This window comes from Psittacula echo (genome assembly GCF_963264785.1).
Source record: "Psittacula echo genome assembly, chromosome: 1".
In the NCBI taxonomy this organism is placed as follows: domain Eukaryota; kingdom Metazoa; phylum Chordata; class Aves; order Psittaciformes; family Psittacidae; genus Psittacula; species Psittacula echo.
Window position 1 is genome coordinate 82,401,653 of NC_137735.1, and position 22,017 is coordinate 82,423,669.

The 22,017-nt window shown below is 42.5% G+C and overlaps 1 protein-coding gene across 1 annotated transcript in view; it reads right to left on the reverse strand.

The window, feature by feature from the left end:
- The window catches only part of FRAS1 (Fraser extracellular matrix complex subunit 1), a gene marked incomplete at its 5' end in the record, with an annotated part of 161,985 nt that overhangs the window by 27,559 nt on the left and 112,409 nt on the right, over nt 1-22,017 (reverse strand). The window contains 13 exons of the mRNA XM_080627997.1: nt 114-249; nt 1,007-1,169; nt 1,436-1,584; nt 3,008-3,255; nt 3,937-4,062; nt 4,516-4,647; nt 5,377-5,409; nt 6,103-6,240; nt 6,639-6,759; nt 9,294-9,410; nt 11,974-12,152; nt 15,153-15,306; nt 20,237-20,563. Of these exons, the coding sequence (XP_080484123.1) occupies nt 114-249; nt 1,007-1,169; nt 1,436-1,584; nt 3,008-3,255; nt 3,937-4,062; nt 4,516-4,647; nt 5,377-5,409; nt 6,103-6,240; nt 6,639-6,759; nt 9,294-9,410; nt 11,974-12,152; nt 15,153-15,306; nt 20,237-20,563 (2,023 nt within the window). The remainder of the gene's footprint in view (nt 1-113; nt 250-1,006; nt 1,170-1,435; nt 1,585-3,007; nt 3,256-3,936; nt 4,063-4,515; nt 4,648-5,376; nt 5,410-6,102; nt 6,241-6,638; nt 6,760-9,293; nt 9,411-11,973; nt 12,153-15,152; nt 15,307-20,236; nt 20,564-22,017) is intronic.

Consider the following 22,017-nt stretch of genomic DNA (forward strand, 5'->3'; position numbering starts at 1 on the left):
CCAGCTCTGCAATGAGGAACTGGGGTGAGAGAGATGAGCACGTGCTTCAGCATGGCAATGCCCACATTCACTTTCATCAGCCAGAAGGAAGAAGAGACAGCCAAGCAGTTTACCTGTCTTAGTGTTTTCAATGTAGCCATACATAGGCAGAGTGATAACTCTGACCCTCAGGTCTTCCTTGGCAGCAGTATCATAATCAGCAGTTAAGTGGTGATGAGCCAGCAGTGGGACTCTGCCCCCCTCATCCACCTGGAAGGCAAATGAATATAAAAAATACTCCCACTCAACACATTGTGTTGTGTTGCACACGACACACAGCAACCCATGAGCAGAACAAGTCTGCCTCTATGGAATAGCCTTGCCCAGTCTCCAAAGTCCTGTCCTGTCCTCTCCTCCCCTAGGTCTGTTAAGCATCAAACTAACTGGGAGGTTACGTGGGATGTTAAGAACAAAGCCAGCCTGCCCCCCTCTGAGTGCTTTATCAGGGCAAGAAGAGAACTGGCAGAGTCGTGCTGACCTGGAAAGTGAGATCTGCATTTCTTGTTGAGAAGAGCCTTTTGAAGGCAAGGGAAGGGGAATGCAGAGCTGAAAAAGAGGGAGATGACTTCAAAAGGCTTTGATAAGGAGTGTGAAATGCTGTGTACCAGTCCAAAGCACCAGATGTTTTCAAGACTTGTCTTCTGCTCATCTTTTACACACAAGCTGGTAAAATCAGGGTTGAAATATTAAACAGGGCTAGGTCAGACTTGTTGCACCGATACCAACAAGACACTCTAGGGAGAGCTTATCTCCTGACTAGAACAGGTGTACGCAGCTGAGGTTCAGGGATGCAGCATATTGTCAGCCTCCTCTGGCCTCCAAGGAATTTGTTAGCCCTTTGCACTCAGGATTGAATGGGCAACACTATGTTTCTTCAGTCATTTCCCCTCAGGCCAGGTACACTGGTCAATTCCTCACATCTAAGACATTCTTGTCACTGTTTCTAGTATCCTGGGTAGCCACTTACCGTGATATGGTCAGCAAAAGCAATGAGTGATGGCATTGTCAGAGCAGACGTGATCATGATGGTGAACATCTGTCTATCAAGCCGGTTGTTATCAGCATCAAAAACAATGAAGTGGAAGATGTCTGTAACTGGCTGATTGCTGGTCTCAAACATGGTGGAGTAGCTGTGAAAGTCAGAGCACAATCTGGGTCAGGGAGTCTCACTGACAGTCAGGCAAATACATCTCATCCCTGCATTTATAGGTGAATGCACACCTAACCTAATTCTGCACACAGGAAATGCTTTCATTCATAATCTGATAGGATGCAAGAGCCAAGAAAAGACAAACCAGTTATTTGATATACTAACATAATACAGCCAAGAAATCCCTAATGGAAAGTCCACCAAGCTTTTAAACATATGGCTTGAAGGAGAAATGCTCTTTGATACCTGATCCTATGGTTGTTGATGTCTTCCATGGTGAAATTATAAACCTTGGAAAGCTCCTCATCATGAGAGCCCGACATCCGTAAGAGAGTGCCATATGCAGGCAGAGATATTAACTGGATTCTGATCTTTGAGTCAGGAGAATTGTTGTCCTAAACGTAAAGAAACAAATCAAATCAAAACAAGACAGGATGAACTTTTGTTTCTCTCCACTAAAAATGGAAAGAGGAATAAAATGTTTTACAGGGGAATATATCACACTAGCTGGGTCAGACCTACAGCTGGTGAATATTAAATGAAGCTCTATAGGTGAGAAAAGTCAACTGGGTTGACATGCTCAGAATCTACCACAAAATGTATTTTCATTTTCTCTCAGTTCAGAGAAATTTCTTTCAGTCTTTGGAGCACATCAACACAATCTCACAGACATTAACCTGATGTTTTTGTTTCCAAATTACTTTACAATCCTAGTGGACTGGACCAATTATGTAATGTTATCCAGATACAGTGAGCCAAATTTTAGCTGATAGCTGGCACAGGGAGTAACTGTTGCTCACCATTGCCTCAGACAGAAACACAGGGCTAAGTTCAGTTCTAGTGAAGCTTAGCGTGGAGCAATGCTGCAAAAGCCAGATTTACATGGAACTAAAAGCTGATTTTGACTCTTCTTAACTATATCAGGCACAACCATCTCTATGATATCCCAACTCAGGTGTCATCTTTCTTCTACAAGTTCTTGTTGGTTGCTTGAAAGATAAGACCCAAAAGCAGAAGTCATCATGTGTTCAGCATACAGGTCAGGACTGACATCTTTTCCCTAGTTGTTTTCTTACTCAGATTAAGCCTGAACACCTCCAGTCTTAAGAGGAGAACAGGACTGATCCCTTAGAAAAAACATTAATCTTACCCTACCTTACTCCCTGCAGTTCCCTAATCATCTCTGACAGCCACTACTGTAGGTCTCTCTAGTCTGCACTGCAATCTCTCCTGCCTAAAAGGAGCATATCTGCATATCTGAAATCCCCTGCTCGTGCATTTGCTTCTAAGTCATCTGCAAGGAGTAAAACACCTTTCTTCTGAATTTCACCAGTAAGATTAACTCCTGTAAAACACACAACTCCTGGAACCAACTCTGAGCTACCAAGGAGTGCAGCATCTTAGGTTGCTGAAACCTCCCACCTTCTAATACATCCAGAAAAAGAACCAGGCAATTTCAGAAGGGGAATGTGGGAGATGAAATTTTCAAGGGATTATCGCTTAGCAAATCCATGAGCTTTATCAGCAAGTCTGACTGATACAAAAATCTGGGATTAACTCAATTCTCATGTTTAGCATGGCAGTTCACCTCTGCTCCAGTCAAACACGGATAGCCTTAAAACCATGTTGGATGAAAGAGTCTATTATCTCCTTTTTGGCAGCAGTAGTCAGGACACAGTCAAAACTTGAGCTCTCTACCAAGAACCCACACTGATAGCAGAGAGGTGTGTGTGATGAAGGCTCCTTAGGGGGAGAAAGAAAGGGGTAAGCATAAGGGCTGGCAGCATTCACTAGGTTTAGAAATAGATGAAAGCTTACAATATAAGCAAGGTGCAATCGAGAGAGAGTCACGGAGCTTTTACTAGCCACGGTGACTGCCAACAAGCAGCCTGGAGCCAGCTGTGGACCGTCGGTATCCAGCAGGGACACTTCCACCCGCAGCACTGTGGTCACTGTGGTGACACCGTCTGTGACAGAGATCTCCATGCTGTCCTCTGTTGCTGATGAACCATCATGCACATACTGCAGAGCATTTCGAGTGACATCCTCATAGGTGAAGGTGTCACCTTCCCAAAAGGAAAATGCACAAGTCAGAAAGGCTCTCTTCAGAACACCCATTGCAAATGACTTAAGGGCTCCAATTTAGCAAAGGACTTAATAATGTACTGAACTGGCAATTAATATCATCCTTCCAGGGATGTGAGTTATGGAGGCATTTATTAGTGGGCTCATGTACATGCAGGGCGGAGGAAAAGCTGTAACCTTCAGAGTTTCACAGATTCCCTTCAAAATTCCCAGGGAGTGCACAGCTCCTCCTCTCTTCCCAGCTGCTTTGTAAGCTCATGCCTGTCATAGCTAGATAAGGTTTCCCTTTCCACGTCTTCTGTTTGCACTACTCTCCTACATCTAATATTTGTTCATCTGATCACGCACTGGACATAGCTGCCACCAAAATCAACAGTAAAACTCTACAGGAGCTTTCAACTACTGGATGACAACAGATTTACATGGACTTCAGTAGAAATGTTCATTAGGTTACTTCAATTAATTACTTCAGATACGACTTACCATGTAAAACAAAACAGCCTTTTGATTAGCAGCTGGTTACAGGCAGAGGATTCACACACTTATGGATGCAGCCCTATCTGCCAGGGGCATCTGTCCTGTCCTGGTCAACTAAAGCAGCTATGTGGGCAGGCACACGCTGACCCCTCTCTGGTGCTGACGAAGACTTCTGCTCAACTCACCTGCTCCCATGTGCTCCTGCATGCCTGCACTGTACTTTAGCACAATGCCATGATGGGGGGGTTTCACCAGCTCAAAGAAAAGACCCTCGGGAGCTGTATCCGTGTCACTCACAGCTAGCTGTACCCCTGTGTTGGAGAAGAGAGTGCAGCTTCAGCATCCTCAGGAACTACACTGGGAACATCCCTTAGGTTTTGTGATGTGCTCTTGTGAACGGAGTGAAAAAACTGTAATTCAGTCAGTATGTGAAAATCAGAATAATTCTGGAGCTGCCCTAACCCAAGACCTTTCTGGTTTCATGGAAATAATTAGTCCCTTGATGATGCTCAGATCAGAGGATGTATCGGAGAACTCACTGCTAGCATGGCTCATGAATGACAGCAATGCAAGCCCTTAGCTTATGAGACAGAAGTGCACAGTTTTCTCAGTGGTTGCTGCTACACCTGTACAAGCATGTCCTTAGCTACAACAGACAGAGGTAAGTGTGACCAAACCTCCCCTCTGCTTCATCCATGTGGCCTCCTGGCAATAAACAGTGCCTCAGGCTGAGCTCTGCACCCCATCCCTTGTGCCCTACTCACCAATGGTGGCTCTGCCGCCCTGGCTGACCTCCAGGAATGGAGCTGTGATCTGGAACACTGGCGGCTGCTGTTCCGTAGAGAGCAAATGAATGACAAACACCATCTCCCGGGTTGTGTACTCTCCATCAGACACTAGACACAGATAAAACCCACACCTGAATGTAGGGATGTGTTTTCAGGGGCTCACCTGGAAAATTCACCCTTCTGTACAAAACCACCACCCCATATCTTGACTTCTCTCCCACCTTCACTACACCTCTGTCTAAGGACATAAACACACAGTTCATGCCTGACAAGAGTATTTATCTTTGCCCCTAACTTGAATCCTGGCAGGACAAATGTAACTTCTACAAGTCTGTGTCTGTACGTACTGTCTTCCATATATCTGATTTATGAGCGCATCAGGTGCACTCATAAATCAGAATATGGACTTCTCCTTACCCGTAGGACATTTTGCATACCTGTGCTAGAAAACATATGGAAAGGGAATGATGTGTTAAACAGCCAAGCAAATTATCAGTAGTAATTTAACTGTGGAAATGTTTCCAATACTGTATTAAAAAACCCCAAAATAGTGTAAAATTCTGATTCTTGTTCACACTGTGAGAAATCAGGCTTTTAGGACAGATTCCAGGCAACTACTGTAAAAAGATGTCTCTACTGAGCCGCAGCTTAGCTTCTATAAAATACTAGAGGGACACAGATGAATTCATATTCCCCAGGCATGTGCATTTCCAGAAATTCCTATTGAGCACCCATAGGTGTGCCTGCAGCAGAAGAAAAGCCAAGGAATAGTAGGCAGCACGAAGGATACAAGGATAAAATCTGCTTTGTCCCGGAAAGAGCAAATGGTTCACGTACCTGTGAATCGGAAGTTCACTGACTCTGGGAGACCTGAGGGGACAAACACCAGCACACAGTAATTGTGGTCAGGCAGGAAAGCACATACTGATGTGGACTGGAACAGCTTTTGGAGGGAGCAAGTGCCTTTGCTTCAGGTAACGAGAGATAACATGCTACCCCCTCCTCCAAACTGTGAAATGCCTCTTGACGTTAGTGAAGGGCATGGTGATACATAGAACTGCATCTACCATGTACTGTCACTTCATTGCACAATCCTGTGCAAACATGCTTGAAGTTTGTCCTATTTTTGCCCTTCTACCACCTGCTCCAGACCATTATTCCTCTGATGATAGAAATCTTCTAATATCCTGGTTAAACTGAGTCAGCTCATACTCATCAATTCTAGTCTCAATCTCAAGGACTAAACCGCCAGTGCATCAAAGATTCCAAGCATGGGAAGGGCTACAGTTCCTAATCCCACAGCAGATCAGCAGTTTGCCCAGCACAGCACCTAGTATCAGCATCAGCAATTCTAAATGCTGCAGTGAATGCTGCCACATCCCCGTAATTCACTAAACATTGCTTATCAAACCACAGATTTCTGCTTCCTTCCTATCATTCAAGCCTCATGCTCTCATGAGTACAGACATAACCATGAAGTCATTCCAGGACTGGAGGAAGACCAGAAGTCCAGCTACTTCTACCAGTCTGGCAAGGCACTACAAAGAACATCCAGTTCCTTACCTGCAAAGGAGAACGCAGTGATCTCTCTCAAGTGAGGAGCTGCAGTCGGCGGACGATAAGCAATCTTGCCATGGTTTATATCTGCTTGGGTGAAATACCTGACTGGGGAGAGAGGCCTGTCTCTGTGCTCCACAATACCTACAGAGGCAGAGAGCTCAGTATTAACAGCAGGAATTCATGTTATTTTTAAAACAAGATACCAAAGGCCACAGCTTCTTTTTCTCTCCCCAGGTGCTTCTTTTTACACCTTCAGTGGTTCCCAAATGAGCAAGATAGCTGTAATTTCCTGGGACATGAGAAATTAACAGAGATTCCTCACTTCGTCATTCTTTCAAATACCTAGCACTAGAGAGCTGGAAAGCAGAAAGCCAGGGGGCACAACATTCAATATATTCCAGACAATAATAAGAAAACTGCCTGAGCAGTGTGGCTAGCTCCTAAAAACAAGCCAAAGAATGATACTCTAAGGGAAAATGATGTGATCAGAAAGCACAGCAATTAATTCAGCAGCAAGCTGCCATGTTCTCAATAGGTACACTTGCCTTGGCCAGGAAGGAGAGGGACGGTCACGTTGAACAGGATTTTCTCACTGGGAATCTCCGGGTCTACAAAGGAGAGGTGATGGGGCTCAATCACTGTCACACGGTCCTCCAGCACCTCAATAAATATATTAAACCACGAGCATCAAGGCCAGAGAAATGGGAAAATTCACCCCAAAATGCACTGAAATAGGATTTGCTTTGCTGTTGTTAAATATAATAAATATAAAAGTATCTTTGAATGTAAAGGCCTAGGTCTTAGACTTAAAACTGACAAGGGATGGATGGGCTGAACCTTAACCAAGTCTCTCTTCTTTTTTGACCTACAGCAACTAAGAAGAGATACAGGAAAATCTAATTTGATCAAAACCTCTCTGGATAAAGATCTAATCAATTGCCTATGTAGTTTTCTGGTGTAGTCTGATATGGTTAGACGGGATTTGCTTTTAAAAGAAATCCTGGAAACAACTCAGCCATTTCCATTGGAATATAGAGGAACCAAAGCTTTCCCCTTGTTTTAAATCCCTCTAAAAATGTTCTAATCATTCCATTACAATAATATCATTAGCTAAAGGCTGGCAGTGTGTTAGAGGAATTACAGTGCTGAATGAACAGACTTAAGTGCATAAAAGCAGTTAACTTGCATGTGTTCATGAACCTTAATCCTGTGGAATTAACATCTATGAGAAGTCACTGAATTAAACAGTTCAGCTGGGTATGAAAAGCATGCAGCTCATTTCATAATCATGAACAAAAATATGGAGAGAACAAACTAAACTGAAAACACAGACAATTAATTCATCTGCTTTGGAACGTGAAATGATCAGGTTCAGGAGTAAGTTACAGGTTTTCACTTGGAAACATTTAACATTTTGCGCTTTCTCTTCAGCCAAGAAGACAGTCTAATTCTGAAGGAGTTTGAAGACGAATGAATAGAACTCAATCACGCTGAGGCAAGGAAGTGCAATTTTATAATGGAAAGATTTAAGGTTATGGTTGCTTCATAGTTGCCTCCAAGGCCTATTTGCCTCTCCCAAAGGAAGGACTTGCAGGTTTTAAGGGGCCCCTCAGTAAAACATCTTTTATGGCACTATTGGATTTTGTGGTGTGTAATTAGCTATAAAATCCAGCAGTGCACAGCTCAGCCAGATATCTCTCCCATCAATTTTATCAATAATAACAACAACAGAAAGTCAAGAGCAGAAAGATACATTGCTGGCTATCGCTCCAAGTAGCAGTCTGAGCATATTTTATTATTGCCTGGGAAAGGTCCCACTATTTTAAACCCTGACAAGGCTGTTGTGTCATGAACTTTTCACTAATCCCTCTCACACCTCTTCTTTTGGCTTTTCCTGGTCCCACGCCTGGCAGGCTGTACTAGTTTAGGAGTCCTTCACCTCTCCTTAGGTGGCTCCTCCCTGAGACCCACTGCCCCTGGGAGGTCTGCCACATCTACCCTCCTGCACTGCCTCTCAGGGTGCTTTTGTCTGTCAGTGCCCAAAAGCACAGGACTTCTGTTGGATAATGCTGAGTGTATGGCTGGCACCTCACATTCTCTAAATAAATCATTAGGAATGCGTAACACCAAAGATGACTGCATGCTGTCTTCCAAGTTTGTAGACCCAGCTCTCCCTCTCCCTGCATGCAGCTCCTGCCTGAAGGGCTGGCCTCAGCTCTTTCCATGTTTCTTGTAAGTCCTCATCTCTGCTTTCTCAACACAACAAAGCTATGAGGCAAGGATGATGTCTAAATCAAACTCTGCCTCTGGGGTCCCGGCTCTCTGTGCATCGCAATGGGTGACCTGGGTGCTGAGCCCTGAAGATCACCTCTAGCCCATTCACTTGGGATCGCTCCCTGCAGAATCAAAAAACAGCAGATAAGCAAGGAGAAGAAGAGAAGAATGCTGGAATTCACCCACATGTGTGATGGGGACATGGAAAAGGCATGCATCAAAGTTTGAGAGCTCACAAAACCAACTTTAAACTTCCAGGTCATCTTTCCAATTAACACACTCAGGAAAATAATGACATTAGGAGACCACTCTTATCAAAATGGTCACTTCCAGAGTTGATGATGGAATAAAAGGTTCAGCTCCATGGATGCAGGGCTTGTCTGAATGTTTTTCACATAGATTATAATCTATGTTTCTGATGTCAGAATGATGAATGAAAACCTCCTAATGTGGGTGGTCTACAGTTCTGATAGTTTACCGTGGTATTACTGGCAAGATCTATTCACTACAGTCTCTCTAACCCACAGTTTTTTGCTCCTGCCATTCCTAATGCTTCTGAGGAAAGGGTAAGAATTCCATAAAAAGATGTTAAACACCTTTACATCCCTCTCCTTTCCAGTCTATACATTCTGCACTCACAATATTGAGATTCTCAACTGTTCATGGGTATTTTCTCCCCTGTCTTTACTCTTCTAACCTGCCTTTTTTTCCATTTCTACTTCAGCCACCTATCTGGTGCACATACCCTGTTTCATAGATCTAGTTCAATCTTTGAATCAAGCACAATAGCACGGATGATAGCAAGTAGAAGAACGAACACTCAGTGGTAACTGCTTTATGTGGGCTCTGGTCACTGTGCAGTGCTGCAAGAAGAGTGGGAAGACAGAAACCATCAGCCAGTGGTGTTGGTTCATACTTACAGCCATGTGCAAAGAGGAGCCAAGGGAAAGCTGAGGAGCTCTCGGTGTCTGTGGGAGAACAGCAACATTGAAGACATGGCTTTGCAAGCTGGATTGTGGACTGGCAGAGCTAGATACCTGGGAAGAAAAGATTACATGAATGGATACCTGGCAGAGGACACCACTGGATTTCTAGACCAGTTTCATACGGTCCCTCTGTTCTTCCCCTGACCTGGGAAGACAATGACACACCTTTCCAGCAGATACCAACCCAAAGCATACATGAATGGTAGTGAATAGCAATTAAGGCCTTTAAATACTAACCATTACTGCTTGCACAATCTAGAAATGGTTGGCTTCTTTATTAACATTTAGAAAAGTATCTGTTTGTCAGTTCCCTACCTGCTGTTCATTCCTGCTTCCCCCAGTCACTGCCATAGCTTTACTGAATTTTACTTCAACTGTCTGTACACCTTAATGGAACTTTTCATCACAGGAACAGAAAAAAATAATGGGTTTTTAAACCTTTTCCACACCCTTAAAATGACCATTGGTTGTGCTGACAAGGTGAAAATAACCGGTCTTTTAATAAAAAGCACTGCACTGGCAGTGACTCCCTGTGATCCCAGTATCTTCCCAAACTGTGCTTGTGTTTCAGAGACACATAACAATTTTCCATATCCCACTAAAACACCAAGGTTAAGTCAGCAGAATCTAAATCAAAAAAGAAAGGATGTTGTCCTAGTGGCAAACCTGCAGTAATGACATATAAAGCAAATAATATTAAATTTGTAAAAATTCAAAGGAAATTTTACAAACCATCCCCTAGAGATAAGCCTGCAAATGTCCACAGCAATCCTGAGATAAGGCAAGCACCCTTTGTAAAGCACCCTTTACACCCTCTTTCTTTGTTGGACACAGTCATGGCTTTATGTTTCAAGTAGGGATGGAAGTCCATGCTTCAAACCAATAGAGCACTTTGTAAGCAAGAATGGACTTCAGCCCAAACTTAATTTCAAGAAAATGCATTAAAAATGCATAAAAATGCACGCTCTGCTGAAGTGAATGAAATTATTTTAGCCATTTGCTGGCCCTGTTTTGAGTTGATGGCATCTGCATGGTAATTGCCAAAATACTGATTAAAACAAGGTGTCAACACTTTTTGAGATGCCCCAATGGACGGTTCAAGACTGGGACAGATGTGTTCTCATCTCTAGATGTGATCCAGGCCATCGCCACTTTCTTTCTCAGTAGGGCTCTCCATACAGTTATTGCTACTGCTCCAAGATAGTAAACCCAAACATTCAGCTCATGCAAAATGCATACTCTATACAAGGAATGTAGCAATTAAACTAAAGATTAGCTTGTTCAACATTGACGCTCACAAATCCCTCATTATCACTTATGTTAATTACTTTAGAAATTACCTTAATTGCTGTTCTGGTGCTACAGTAATAGCTTCTGACTTGTAAACCAGATGTAAGAAATACCACATGTAAGTGTTCACATAGGCTTAGCATTATGGGAGGCTGTTAAACTTTCCAAGCAAACAGCAAGGACCTGTCTAAGGAATTTTACAACCTGTAGGGAGATGGGATTTATTGGAGTGTTACATCTACTGGGGAGTATTTGCACCTTTTTGTCTGTTTGTAAGAAGAAATATTCTAGCAAAAATTGAATTATTAGCTTAGAGACTGCAGAAAGTAGGCAGGTTGCTTGGTTTTGGGGGTTGCAAAACAATTCACAAACAGGCACTCAGAACACTTTGCTCTTGGAGTAAATACTACAGGGTATATGACAGGGCGATGTATTTGCCATGCAAGATCAAGGGGCTGAACCTCCTGAACTGCAAATGGTGCATCAAAACAGCCAGGATATGAGATGCAGTAACACACCTTGCACAGGGAAGCCCTTTCACAGACATCTGGATCACAGGGATACTAGAGGACCTAAGGGTCTCCTCATGAAGATCCAGCACTCAGCTGGAGGATTATCAAGGAAAGCCAACATGCTGCCATCCTGTCATACTGATGGGATATTACAAGCCTGCTGGTTTCATCCTTTAGAAGTTGTTAAGTGCAGATTTGCTTGCCTATTAACTCTGAGGACTCTTGATCTCAGACAGCTTTCCTGCTTAGACAAGCTAGAATGCACTAGGACAACATCCTTTCTTTTTTACAAAACCCCTTTCCTCCCTGAGTTGGAACTGCACAGAAAAATAGGCCAGCTGTTAACTTAGCTTAAATGTTAGATGCTACTTGACAGACAAATTTCTTCAGATTTGCAATATGGCCTGTGATTTGACATCCAAAAGGTTAACTGCCCTTGCACGCGGCTCAACAGTATGGGTAGCTGGCTGGCTTCACTGCCACAGATTAAAGCCTGGGGGTCCACGTGCAGCAAAAGCTCTCTTGTGCATGAGTAAGAGTCTCCCACGAATACAACGATGGGCTGCATCTATCCGACATGTAAGCACACGTATATTCATCTACAGGCAAGCAGCATGCACCCATACACATGTAAGTCTGTATGTAAATACAAATATATATTTACACACCAATTTGTGTGAGCATGTATGTGTACATCTATGTGTATCTATTAAAACTTTGGGTCACAATGTACAGGGAACAGCAGACAGTAATCTCAGAGAAAAATGTCAGCAGAACTGCTGTGTGACTCCCTCCATGAATATGATGAGTACCTGGAATTGAAAGGAGTCACTTTCTATTTCAGATCCAGAGTGCCTGTACCACACAATGCCTTCGTTGATGTCCTCCTGGGTAAAAGAAGTTGTAGGGGAGGCTGCTCTTCCATCAGGCAAAAGCTGCCATGAGTCTGCTGGGCCATCTGCTGGCGTTGGAACCAGAAGCACCACTTCACCTGGGAAAAGCAAAGATGAACAGCCAGGGCACAACTTGTGAGAAAACACAGAGGAACACATGCTTTTCCATCAACTAATGAGTTGACAAGAGTGAGGCACAATCAGGGTTAAATAGCATTGCAGCAGACTATCCATCTTCCCCTCAAGGGTACAGCTTCAGTATCAGAATACAGCATGCTAATTTTTTCAAGGTCAGCTCTTTGCTAGCTCTTTTGGGGACTTATTATACCAAAAAGTATACTCAGCCAACTTTTCTGAACAGAAATCTTAGAGCTCTCGAACAGATAAAGGACCTGGTTTGTAGCTCTTACTCCAAAAAGTGTGTAGCTTTTATATCTCTAACATCTAGCTTATGTTCGCATTAAATTCTCAGCAGAACTGAAATATCACTGGCTTTACTGCAGATATGAGAGAGAACAGCACAGCAGGATGGGGGCATGTCCCACTCATTATCAGCTTTCCTCACAGATGTCTGCAAGGATTGGATTTTGATGTCACTACTAATGTTCAATTTACAAAATTACTCAAAGAGCCATGTGCTACCCACCAACAGAAGGGTATCAATATTTGGTCATCAATTTCATTGATGTGAACATTTTTCCTAACACACATAAAGGAAATTAAAACCTGACAAAGAGCTACAGTATTGAAACAAATGGCGTATTTTTCTATTTTACAGTGTAATTTACTTGTTTTGGAGTTAACATACAATCTGTGAAAAAATTATACCCTCTTTCCCCTATCTGTACTATTCTTGACTATATATAATTTATCTGCTCTTTAAATTACTTATTAGTTGTATATTGTGCTTTTCCCAGTCTTTGAACATATCCCTCATGGCTACTAATTTAGAAGCCACATATATTATAAATCACTTCAACACTCCTTACAGCATTAATCATTATGCAAAATATTCATCTTACGCTCTCCCATTTCATTTCCAAACCCACCCTCAAACAGTTCGAGCAATAAACAAATAATTCAGCGAGCTGAAATATACTTCCATTTTATCATCAAACTCTATGCTAATATTCCCTTATCAGTGCCCTAATTACATTCCTAAACTTGTGCTTTTGCTCATGGGAGTTCACCACCTTAATCTTTTGTGTGATTTTGAAAGATGCTAATCACATACCCATAGGAGTTAGGGCCCGCAAGTTGTTTATCCCTCCTAAAGTATAAGAAGAAACAATGAGAACATAATAGCTTTTTTAAGCAAGATGCAGGTCTATGTGTCTTCTTATAAATTAATATTTAATATTACTAGAAGGAACAACTCTGTAATGTTTACTTATATAGTTTATGATTATCATTTCATTTGAAATATTTAAAGTAGAAAAGCACCTGTTCATAGGTTACACACATGAACATGAAACTTGTGCACCTCAGGAGGAAGGGATCTGGACAGAGATCTTCCTTCCCTAATTATACCCCTTTTGTTTGGTTTCAGAGTCTTAAAGTAAAGAGCAAGAAGCCTTCTTTGTCCACACACCCTATAGCTACACGTATAGGAATGCAGTAGCTAATTCTAAAGTGGTTTTCCTTCCTATCTAAAAATCAAATTCTATATTTTCTACAGGCAAGAATATCTTTTCCATTAGTCAAATCCTAAGATAGGCAGATAAGCCCTCATTTATTCAGGAACCATTTTCTACAATGCTCTGTCATATCTTTTCCCTCCCTTTCTGCGAAATGGCATTTTAGATAAAATTTTGAAGATCATTGATTTTTACTGCTTATTCCTCACCTGCAGCTACAAACCCATTTGTGTTACAGCAATTAATTACAGTGGAGCTAATTATGGTGATACAAATACAGGTTTATAAATTTCAGTTACGGTTAGGCAGCAGGAGACAAGCTCCTCAGGGAAAAATTCTTGTTTTCATATAAATGCTTATTAAAAATGAGAAGACAGTCCTTCATCTGCAGAAAACTAGAGGGGAAATACAAATTAATTACTTCTCTTCTGAACTGCAAAAATAACATAATCTATGTTTCCATCAAGTACTGGCAGCTGTTACGGAAACCAGACTATCCTTACAGCAAAAGGCAAAAAAACAGCACTGAGGTTGCTAAAGGGATCTTCTAATTTTATGCAGCTCAGCAAATTAAAAGCAACAATATAACTTCACGGAAGTGCAAAATGTATTATTAAAAGACATGGTTCTAGTGAAGAAAATGGTGATGCTGAGCAGGAAAACAACATTTTTCTGTCTATATTAACCTTCCATACACATATGACATCTCTCTTTTCCACCCACTTTCTCTCAGTTTGTATCTCAGCCACAAATCCCAGTACCTTCCACACTCCTCCCTTGCCTAGGTCCAGAAGATACCCTGCAGAAGATAAGCTAGAGTCCTATGCATCGGGTTGCTCGTGGAAGCCATTACTTTGACAGATGAGATCAGAGCCTCTCAGAAGAATTTGGAGACAAGAATTATATGTAGATGTCACCAATTTCTGCTTGAGTCAATAACCCCTTTCATTAACAGAAGTTAAATCAAGTGTCGTGGAATTTACGAAGCTCTCCGGCTCCTCACAGTAAACTTTTGCTCAGCAGTTTCTAGGGGTAGCTATTATCCTATGCTCCTCTTAAACCATACATTCGCTGTAGAATATTATCTTTTGGCAGTAAGACTCTGCTCTCACAAGGCTATAAATCTACCAGAATTTCACTACCACTAGAGAAACACAGTTGCAGATGACTAGGCAGGACAATAGTGCTTCATTCCTCTGCATGCCCATTTGAACTGGAAAAAGATGAGGTTAGCAGCACTTACTCAGCATAGTATTACAAGGAAATGTTCCCTCAAATGCTATTTGTTGTAGGAAAAATACAATGGAAAAGCCACATTCACATAGGCCTGTGAAGAACACACTTTTCCCCAGAAGTAACCAGAACTCTGCACTTTTATTTAGCAGATGGACATCTTGGGGCATGTGGGGTGAAAGGCAGCACCCTACAGGTGCTTTGTCACAACACTCCAGAGGTATTTACCATGTCTTGGCTGGTCCTTGATGATGGTGTAGGTTATCTCAGAGTCACGGACACCGGGCAGCTCAGCATGCAGAATGGTCTTGGAGATCTGTAGCATGCCTCCCTGGGGAACCCACACCAGGGAATTTGTCACCAGATGAGGGCTTCTGTTACTCTGCATTTAGGGAGACAGCAGAAAAAAAGGCTTAATTGAGTGTCAACAATGCTGCACTCATGGAAACAGATTTTCAAGTGAAAAGGATCCAGCAGAATACTTTGGAATTTGTTATGCATTCAACCCTGGTTGTCTGCTCCAAGAAACAATTGTGCATTCTTCACCTATCCGTAGTTGAAAATTCACTACTATCAACATCTGAAAACAAATTATCCAGTCTACTACACTAGTTTGATGGGATCCACATGTTCTCTTACATCTCTCCATTTTAATTCTAAAAACATATACCTTTCAAGGGTATTTATTGAACAACAGCTTCTTACCCATTCAAAAGTGTCTCTGTATAGCACCTCCACTATCTTTACACATACCTGCAACTGTTATCACCTCTCCATGAGCAAACCCAGGTTCCAGACCAACCCCATGCTTGTCTACAAGATGGGGGAAAACTGAACTTAATTCAAATTTCACTCATTAACTACTGCACCAAACACACATCACTTTTTTTGCTAAGTTAGAACATGCTTGCAGGAAGACTTTTAGATCAAGTATCTTCTCTCGTGGTGGGACTTATATCCATGGTCAAGTCATGTCTTAAATCACTTTTGTGAAACTGAAGACTGCCTGAACATACACCGAAGTCTTTTGCTATGTGATGGGTTTTCAAACCTTCAAATTACTCCTGTGGGTTTTTTTTCCCAAATAAACATTTATCCAATATTAAGTCAAGCTTCTTGACATGTGGATATGAGGACTGGATGCAGTAATGGCTTCACAATCATTTTCATGTACTTCAGTAACACTACTTTGGCATTCAAAGATTTTATTATCCCTTTTTAGCTCTAAATTACTTTGTTAGCTTATGCTCTGTTGGACAGGCAACCAAAATCCCCGTGACCTCTTCTGTGCTCTGGTTCTTTCTTATAAGTCCAGCTGCTGTAAATGGGACTTCTCTTCTTGATTTCTGCACATTCACCTTGAAACTGGCTGCGGTGAACTGCAAAATCAGTCCAAATCCCGACTGCTCCATAGAATTGATCATCTTCCTCCTCATTTACTACTGCACATAATCATGTGTCACTCCAAAACTGACAAATGCCTTATTACTATGTTCTTCTGAATCTGCAGCAGACACTAGAGAGGGCTAGAAAGATGTTTGTGAACAAGAATCCCATTAAAGGATGATTTCCCATCTCCATTTTGACGTCTGTTGTGCACCTTTCACCCATCTAGCTTGTATTACACCTATTTTGCACAGTGTTTATTCTTAAATGCCACATGATCTTAGACTGTGTTAGGTCAAGGGTTTCCCAGCACAATGGTCAATTTATTTCTATAAAGAACACTGAAGAAGAAAACCAGATCCTCTGCCAGCTGCCAGGAGAACCCTGCCAGTATACATAACTACCTTCTGACAACTTCCCTCTGACCTTATTGATTTGAACACACCATGACATATTTAGGCCTAAGACAGCGTAACTCTGGAACAGGAAACAAACTCAGCAGGTCAGAAAGGTCCTTGGATTTCTTGTGTGAGGAGAGAAAATAAAGACCAGCCACACTTCCAAAGAGGGACAGGAAAATGCACTGCTTGAAAAGAAAATATTTCTAAGTCAATGTTCATAGAATCATAGAATGGTATGATTAAAGAAACACAGAGTAAAGAATTCTCACAGTAAATAATTTCTTCGCTATATCGAACCTAAATCTCCCCTGTTTAAGTTTGAACCCATTACCCCTTGTCCTATCGCTATTGCTATAGGCCCCCTTCAGATACTGGAAGGCTGCTATGAGGTCTCCAAGCACCTTCTCTTCTCCAGGCTGAACAGCCTCAACTTTCTCAGCCTTTCTTCATACGGGAGGTGCTCCAGCCCCCTGATCACCTTTATGGCATCCTCTCAACTTGCTCCAGCAGTTCCATGTCCTTCTTAAGCTGGGAACACCAGAACTGCACAGAGTGCTCCAACGTTAATGGGTGATGAAATGCCTTGTAAGAATCCTGGAGACCTCCCTCAGCTGGATCTCCTCTAGAGGTCCAACACAGCCCTAAAATAAACGTCTTGAGTCTCTTCCCTGCATTCTCCTAGCCTCTCAGGAAAGAAAGGCTTCCACATCCCATCAGCAATAAGCAGATCACATGTGGGTACACCTGACCTTCTCTGACTTACAGTATGTAGGCCTGTGATCATATTTTCTAGTGCACGGGCTTCTCATTCCCCATTGGAGCACCACTGGTGGTGCTCTGCCAAAATATGAAGCACCAGCAGTTCTCAAATTCACTTCACAGAAGCTGTAATTGTTCAAGAATGTCAACAAAGATAAACAGCAGTGCAAATCATTATGAAGAGCTCTCAAAATAGAGGCCAGCTGTTCAGACTGCAGTAGGTCAAATGAAGAGTTTGGATGGGAGAAGCAGGCTGTTATGAACAAAAGGGGCTACAAAATGCACCTTGCAGAAAACAAAGCACAACTGTTGTGAAGAAGCAAGCCCCTCTAATTCATAATATTTGGAATGTTGTTGTCCTTTATGTTTTTACACTTTCACCACAGCGCTCCTACAGATTAATGCCTGAGCCCATTAAACAGGAATCCTAGAATAGGTCCTTTCACACCAGGACTTACTATATAGAACCATCCAGCAGCACATCACAACAAGCACCAGGTACTCAGATAAGGAAGGTGGTTAAAAAAACCCACACTCTGAGCTTCCACACCTCCACCCAGGGTCCTATTGGGCTCTTGAGCATCCTTGGATGTAAAACAAGGGAAAAAAACCAAGTGTCTTGGCATGTGTGCCTCAACGGCACCTTTTCAGAACCAGACACTGCACGCATTCCAGCTCCCAAGGCTATTCCACAAAGATGGTAATTAGGATGAGACAAGAGCTGGGTATATGCCAGCTCTACCCTCATACTAAAATCTGCTCCGCTCTCACCTCTGTCACCACCTTTATTCTTCTCTGTAGCCAAGGGCTGCACAGAGAGACTTAGATAATGAGAGACACAGGAGCACAAAATCAGCTAATAAAAGAAACTAGACGTAGCAGTTCACCCTCATTGGCATTTACAAGAACCTGCTTAATCAATAGCAAAAAAGAAAGAAGAGTTACAAACAACACAGAGCCTGTCCACGCATTTTTACAGTCCTTCTGATCTGATACAGGCTCCTTAGCGAGTGATCTGGGTGAAGACAGCACAGGCAGGGCTGCTCTTATTCCAGAAGTCCAATAAGTCAGCATCAGCCTTGAAAGAAGTCCCTTTTTCATTTCCAGACTGACGGCTGAGTCATGTCTCTAATGAGCATTAACTACTAGATCAGCTTCAGGAGCAGCTCAGGGTCCAAATGGGATCAGGGTCCCCTTGTGCTAAATACCCAGATCCATGTAGTACTTGCAAATCTTATCTACAATGTTCATGCCCAAGTTGCTGTGAATGATGTCTAATTCAGCAGAGAAAAGGACAAAAGAAGGGTAATATCATCTCCTGATTCCTTTTCACTGAGTCAAAGCACTCAAAGATGGTGTAATTCTCAGATCCACACACATAAAAACACTGCAAACAGCGGATCAACAGCTCTGTTTTTCATCACTCTTCCCCATTAACTAAAGGATAAGGGAATTTTCAGCTTTCTTTTTTCCTTCTATTTTATTACCATATTAAAATGAACTGAAATGTTTGTGAGTACTTCAGCAACTTTATTTTTGTCAAGGTACCACCACACACAATGTATGTTTTTCACACCTTGCTTGGCTGGGGTTTGTTTAATAAACAAATGGAAAGCATTAAAAGCACCACTGCTTTTAATTTTACTGCTGTAATCTCTATAAAAGTTAGTATCAAGTGCCACTTGAAAAATCAAAAAGCTGCTCCCTGTCCGTATTTGGACAGAAGAGACAAACAACCACCGTATAATTATGAACTGCAATAAAAGCAAGAAATAAAAATTAAAGTACTCCTGAATAATTTCTGAATTTAGGTATCTGTTCCCTGTCCTTAGGGAAGTTGTCAGGCACAAAGATGCAACAAGTGAAAGATTTCAGCAGAGCAATGATGAGTGATAAGCGGAGCTCCTGACCTTGGAAGACACCACCACCACCAAAGTACCAATGATGGACCTTAATAATCAAGTTGTTTCAGTTCATGCATGGTCCTTTTGCTTCCCATCACACACACATCAGTCTGAGAGATTTGCCTATCTCATCAGCCCTCCCTCCTTGCCACCCACTTGTTCTCTTATTTATTGCCCTCACCAGTACAAAACTCACCTGCAACTCCAGAAAATCTTTTTTATCAAGTAACTATGGACTTTGCATTGTCAAAGTGGCAAAACTGGAGCTGAACCGTTCCTGTCACAAACCAAAAATTCAGGTGACCTCCAAAACTCAATCAATCCACTGCTTTCTCCTGCCTCTGACCAGAGCCTGTCAGTAATGCAGGATTAGTGACACCTCAGGGACGTAATGATACTTCTCCAGATATCTAATTTGCCTGTCACTGCTAGGCTTCGCTCTTCTTCGAAGACAGGCTGAGAGAGCTGGGCTTGTTCAGCCTGGAGAAGAGAAGGCTCCTGGGAGATGTTACAGCAGCTTCCAGTGCCTAAAGGAGCTGACAAGAAATCTGGAGAGGGGCTTTAGAAAGGGGCAGGTAGGGACAGGACAAGGGAGAGTGGCTTTAAACTGAGAAAGGGGAAATTTAGATTAGCTATTAGGAAGAAGTTTTTCCCTGTGAGGGTGGTGAGGTGCTGGCACAGGTTGCCCAGAGAAGCTGTGGCCGCCCCATCCCTAGCAGTGTTCAAGGCGAGGTTGGACGGGGCTTGGAGCAGCCTTGTCTAGTGGAAGGTGTCCCTGGCTGTGGCAAGAGGTTAAAACTGGATGACCTTTAAGGTCCCTTCCAACCCAAACCAGTCTGTGATTCTATGTCACAGCACATACCTTGGGAACAATCTTAATGTGGAACAGGATGTTCTGGAAGTGGTACCCATCACTGACTTGCAAAATAACTGCATCATCCCGGGTGTCAGAACCATCATGAGCATAACTCAGCAGTCCACTAGCAAGGTCATCCAGGTGGAACATGTGGACTGCAGAAGCCGAGTTCCCAGGAGGTTTGATCAGCTGCCCGTGACGTGGAGGCTCTAGAACCATCAGCACAACGTCCTGAGGATTGTCGCTGTCTCTCACAGAAAGCAACTGCTCTGTTACAGTTCCAATTTCCCCTCTGTGGACAAGGAGAGCCTCGTTCCTGAACACATATGGGGCCTGAAACACAAAAGCAGCTCTTAGGTGTTTGCTAAACCATATAAATTTGATCACGATCAAAGTCTGGAATGAAAAATGTGGGGTTAAGGAAATAAGCTCACTTCATCCCTGAAAACCTCCTATTTCTAAGCAGCAGAGAATCACTCTCCACACCTTCCCCCCCAGGGGGCAGATCTAAGAATATCTAGCAATTCAGACTGATTTAGTTACATTAAAAGAAGATTCTCATGTCACAGCAAGGTTAGGAAAGATTCAAGAAAACCAAAAGGACATTTATATAGAAAACAGTTCAGTTATCAGCTAGAGTCTATACTGCCTTTGCTGTCTGCACAGGTAACAGTCAAGGGACACAGCTTTGCCTTACTACCATCCATGGAAATTCAAATGGAAACCCGGATCCCAACTATTTTGGGAGGTCTACACGTTATATGCATGTCCACAGGCTCAACTGGAATGCAGGCACCTCAAATGCTGCAGATTCATGCCTGTGAATAATCATTTCAGGGTGGGCTGGGGATGGAAACACACCACATTCTTCCTGTGGATAACATAGAGCTTCAGTAACTTAGAAATCCTTCAGAGCACTGGTGGGGAAATAAGATCCCACATATCTTGCGTAAAATGAGTTGCAGAGAGAGAAAAAAAGGAAGCAAGAAAGAATACCAGGAGAGGGAGAATAACCTACACAGGATGGCAACAGCAGTGAATCAAGCTGAGAGGCAGCAGCTTGCATTAATGCTTCTAAGTCAATCAGCTAACACTGAAGGATGTGTTTTGCTTGCCTTCAAATGATAAACTCCATCTCAAAGACAACAAAACTAGGTGCCACCAGCATCATTACTTATTTATGTTCAAGGACTCCACAGCCTTATTCAACCCACAACAAAGATCGGCCAGAGTCCACATTTCTGCTGGTTTAAACCAGTTCTCTAGTTCTTTGTTGTCAAGAAAGTTTAAATCTGCAGTCTCTATTGATCCCAATAAACAGCATTTGACATCAGTAATACCTTGCCTCAGGAGGCAGGTGAGCCCTGGGAACATTTATCACAGACCTAACTGCTGCCATCCCACCTGTGTACAACTTATCAGGGTTATTAAGGATCAGCAGGCAAAATTCCTATCATTAAACCTCACTTATGTATTCTGGGGCAGTGACTGGAGCTCTTACTTAGGTGAATGTCCCACTGTGGTAAACAAGTGATTAGCCTGAGCAAAGATTTCAGCACCAGCAAGAATCAATATACACACAACAGGATCCAAATCCAGTTTGCCTTACACTAAAGGGCAAACTAGAACACTTCCAATTTCCAGAAGTTATGGAATGACTAATATAGAATATAATGACTAAAAGCAACAAAGTGCAATGAAGCACAGAACAGCACCAGCACCTCAGACACAAACCCATTCACTGCTGCAATGATTAAGAGAAATGCACTTCTTAAGTTACTCATTGT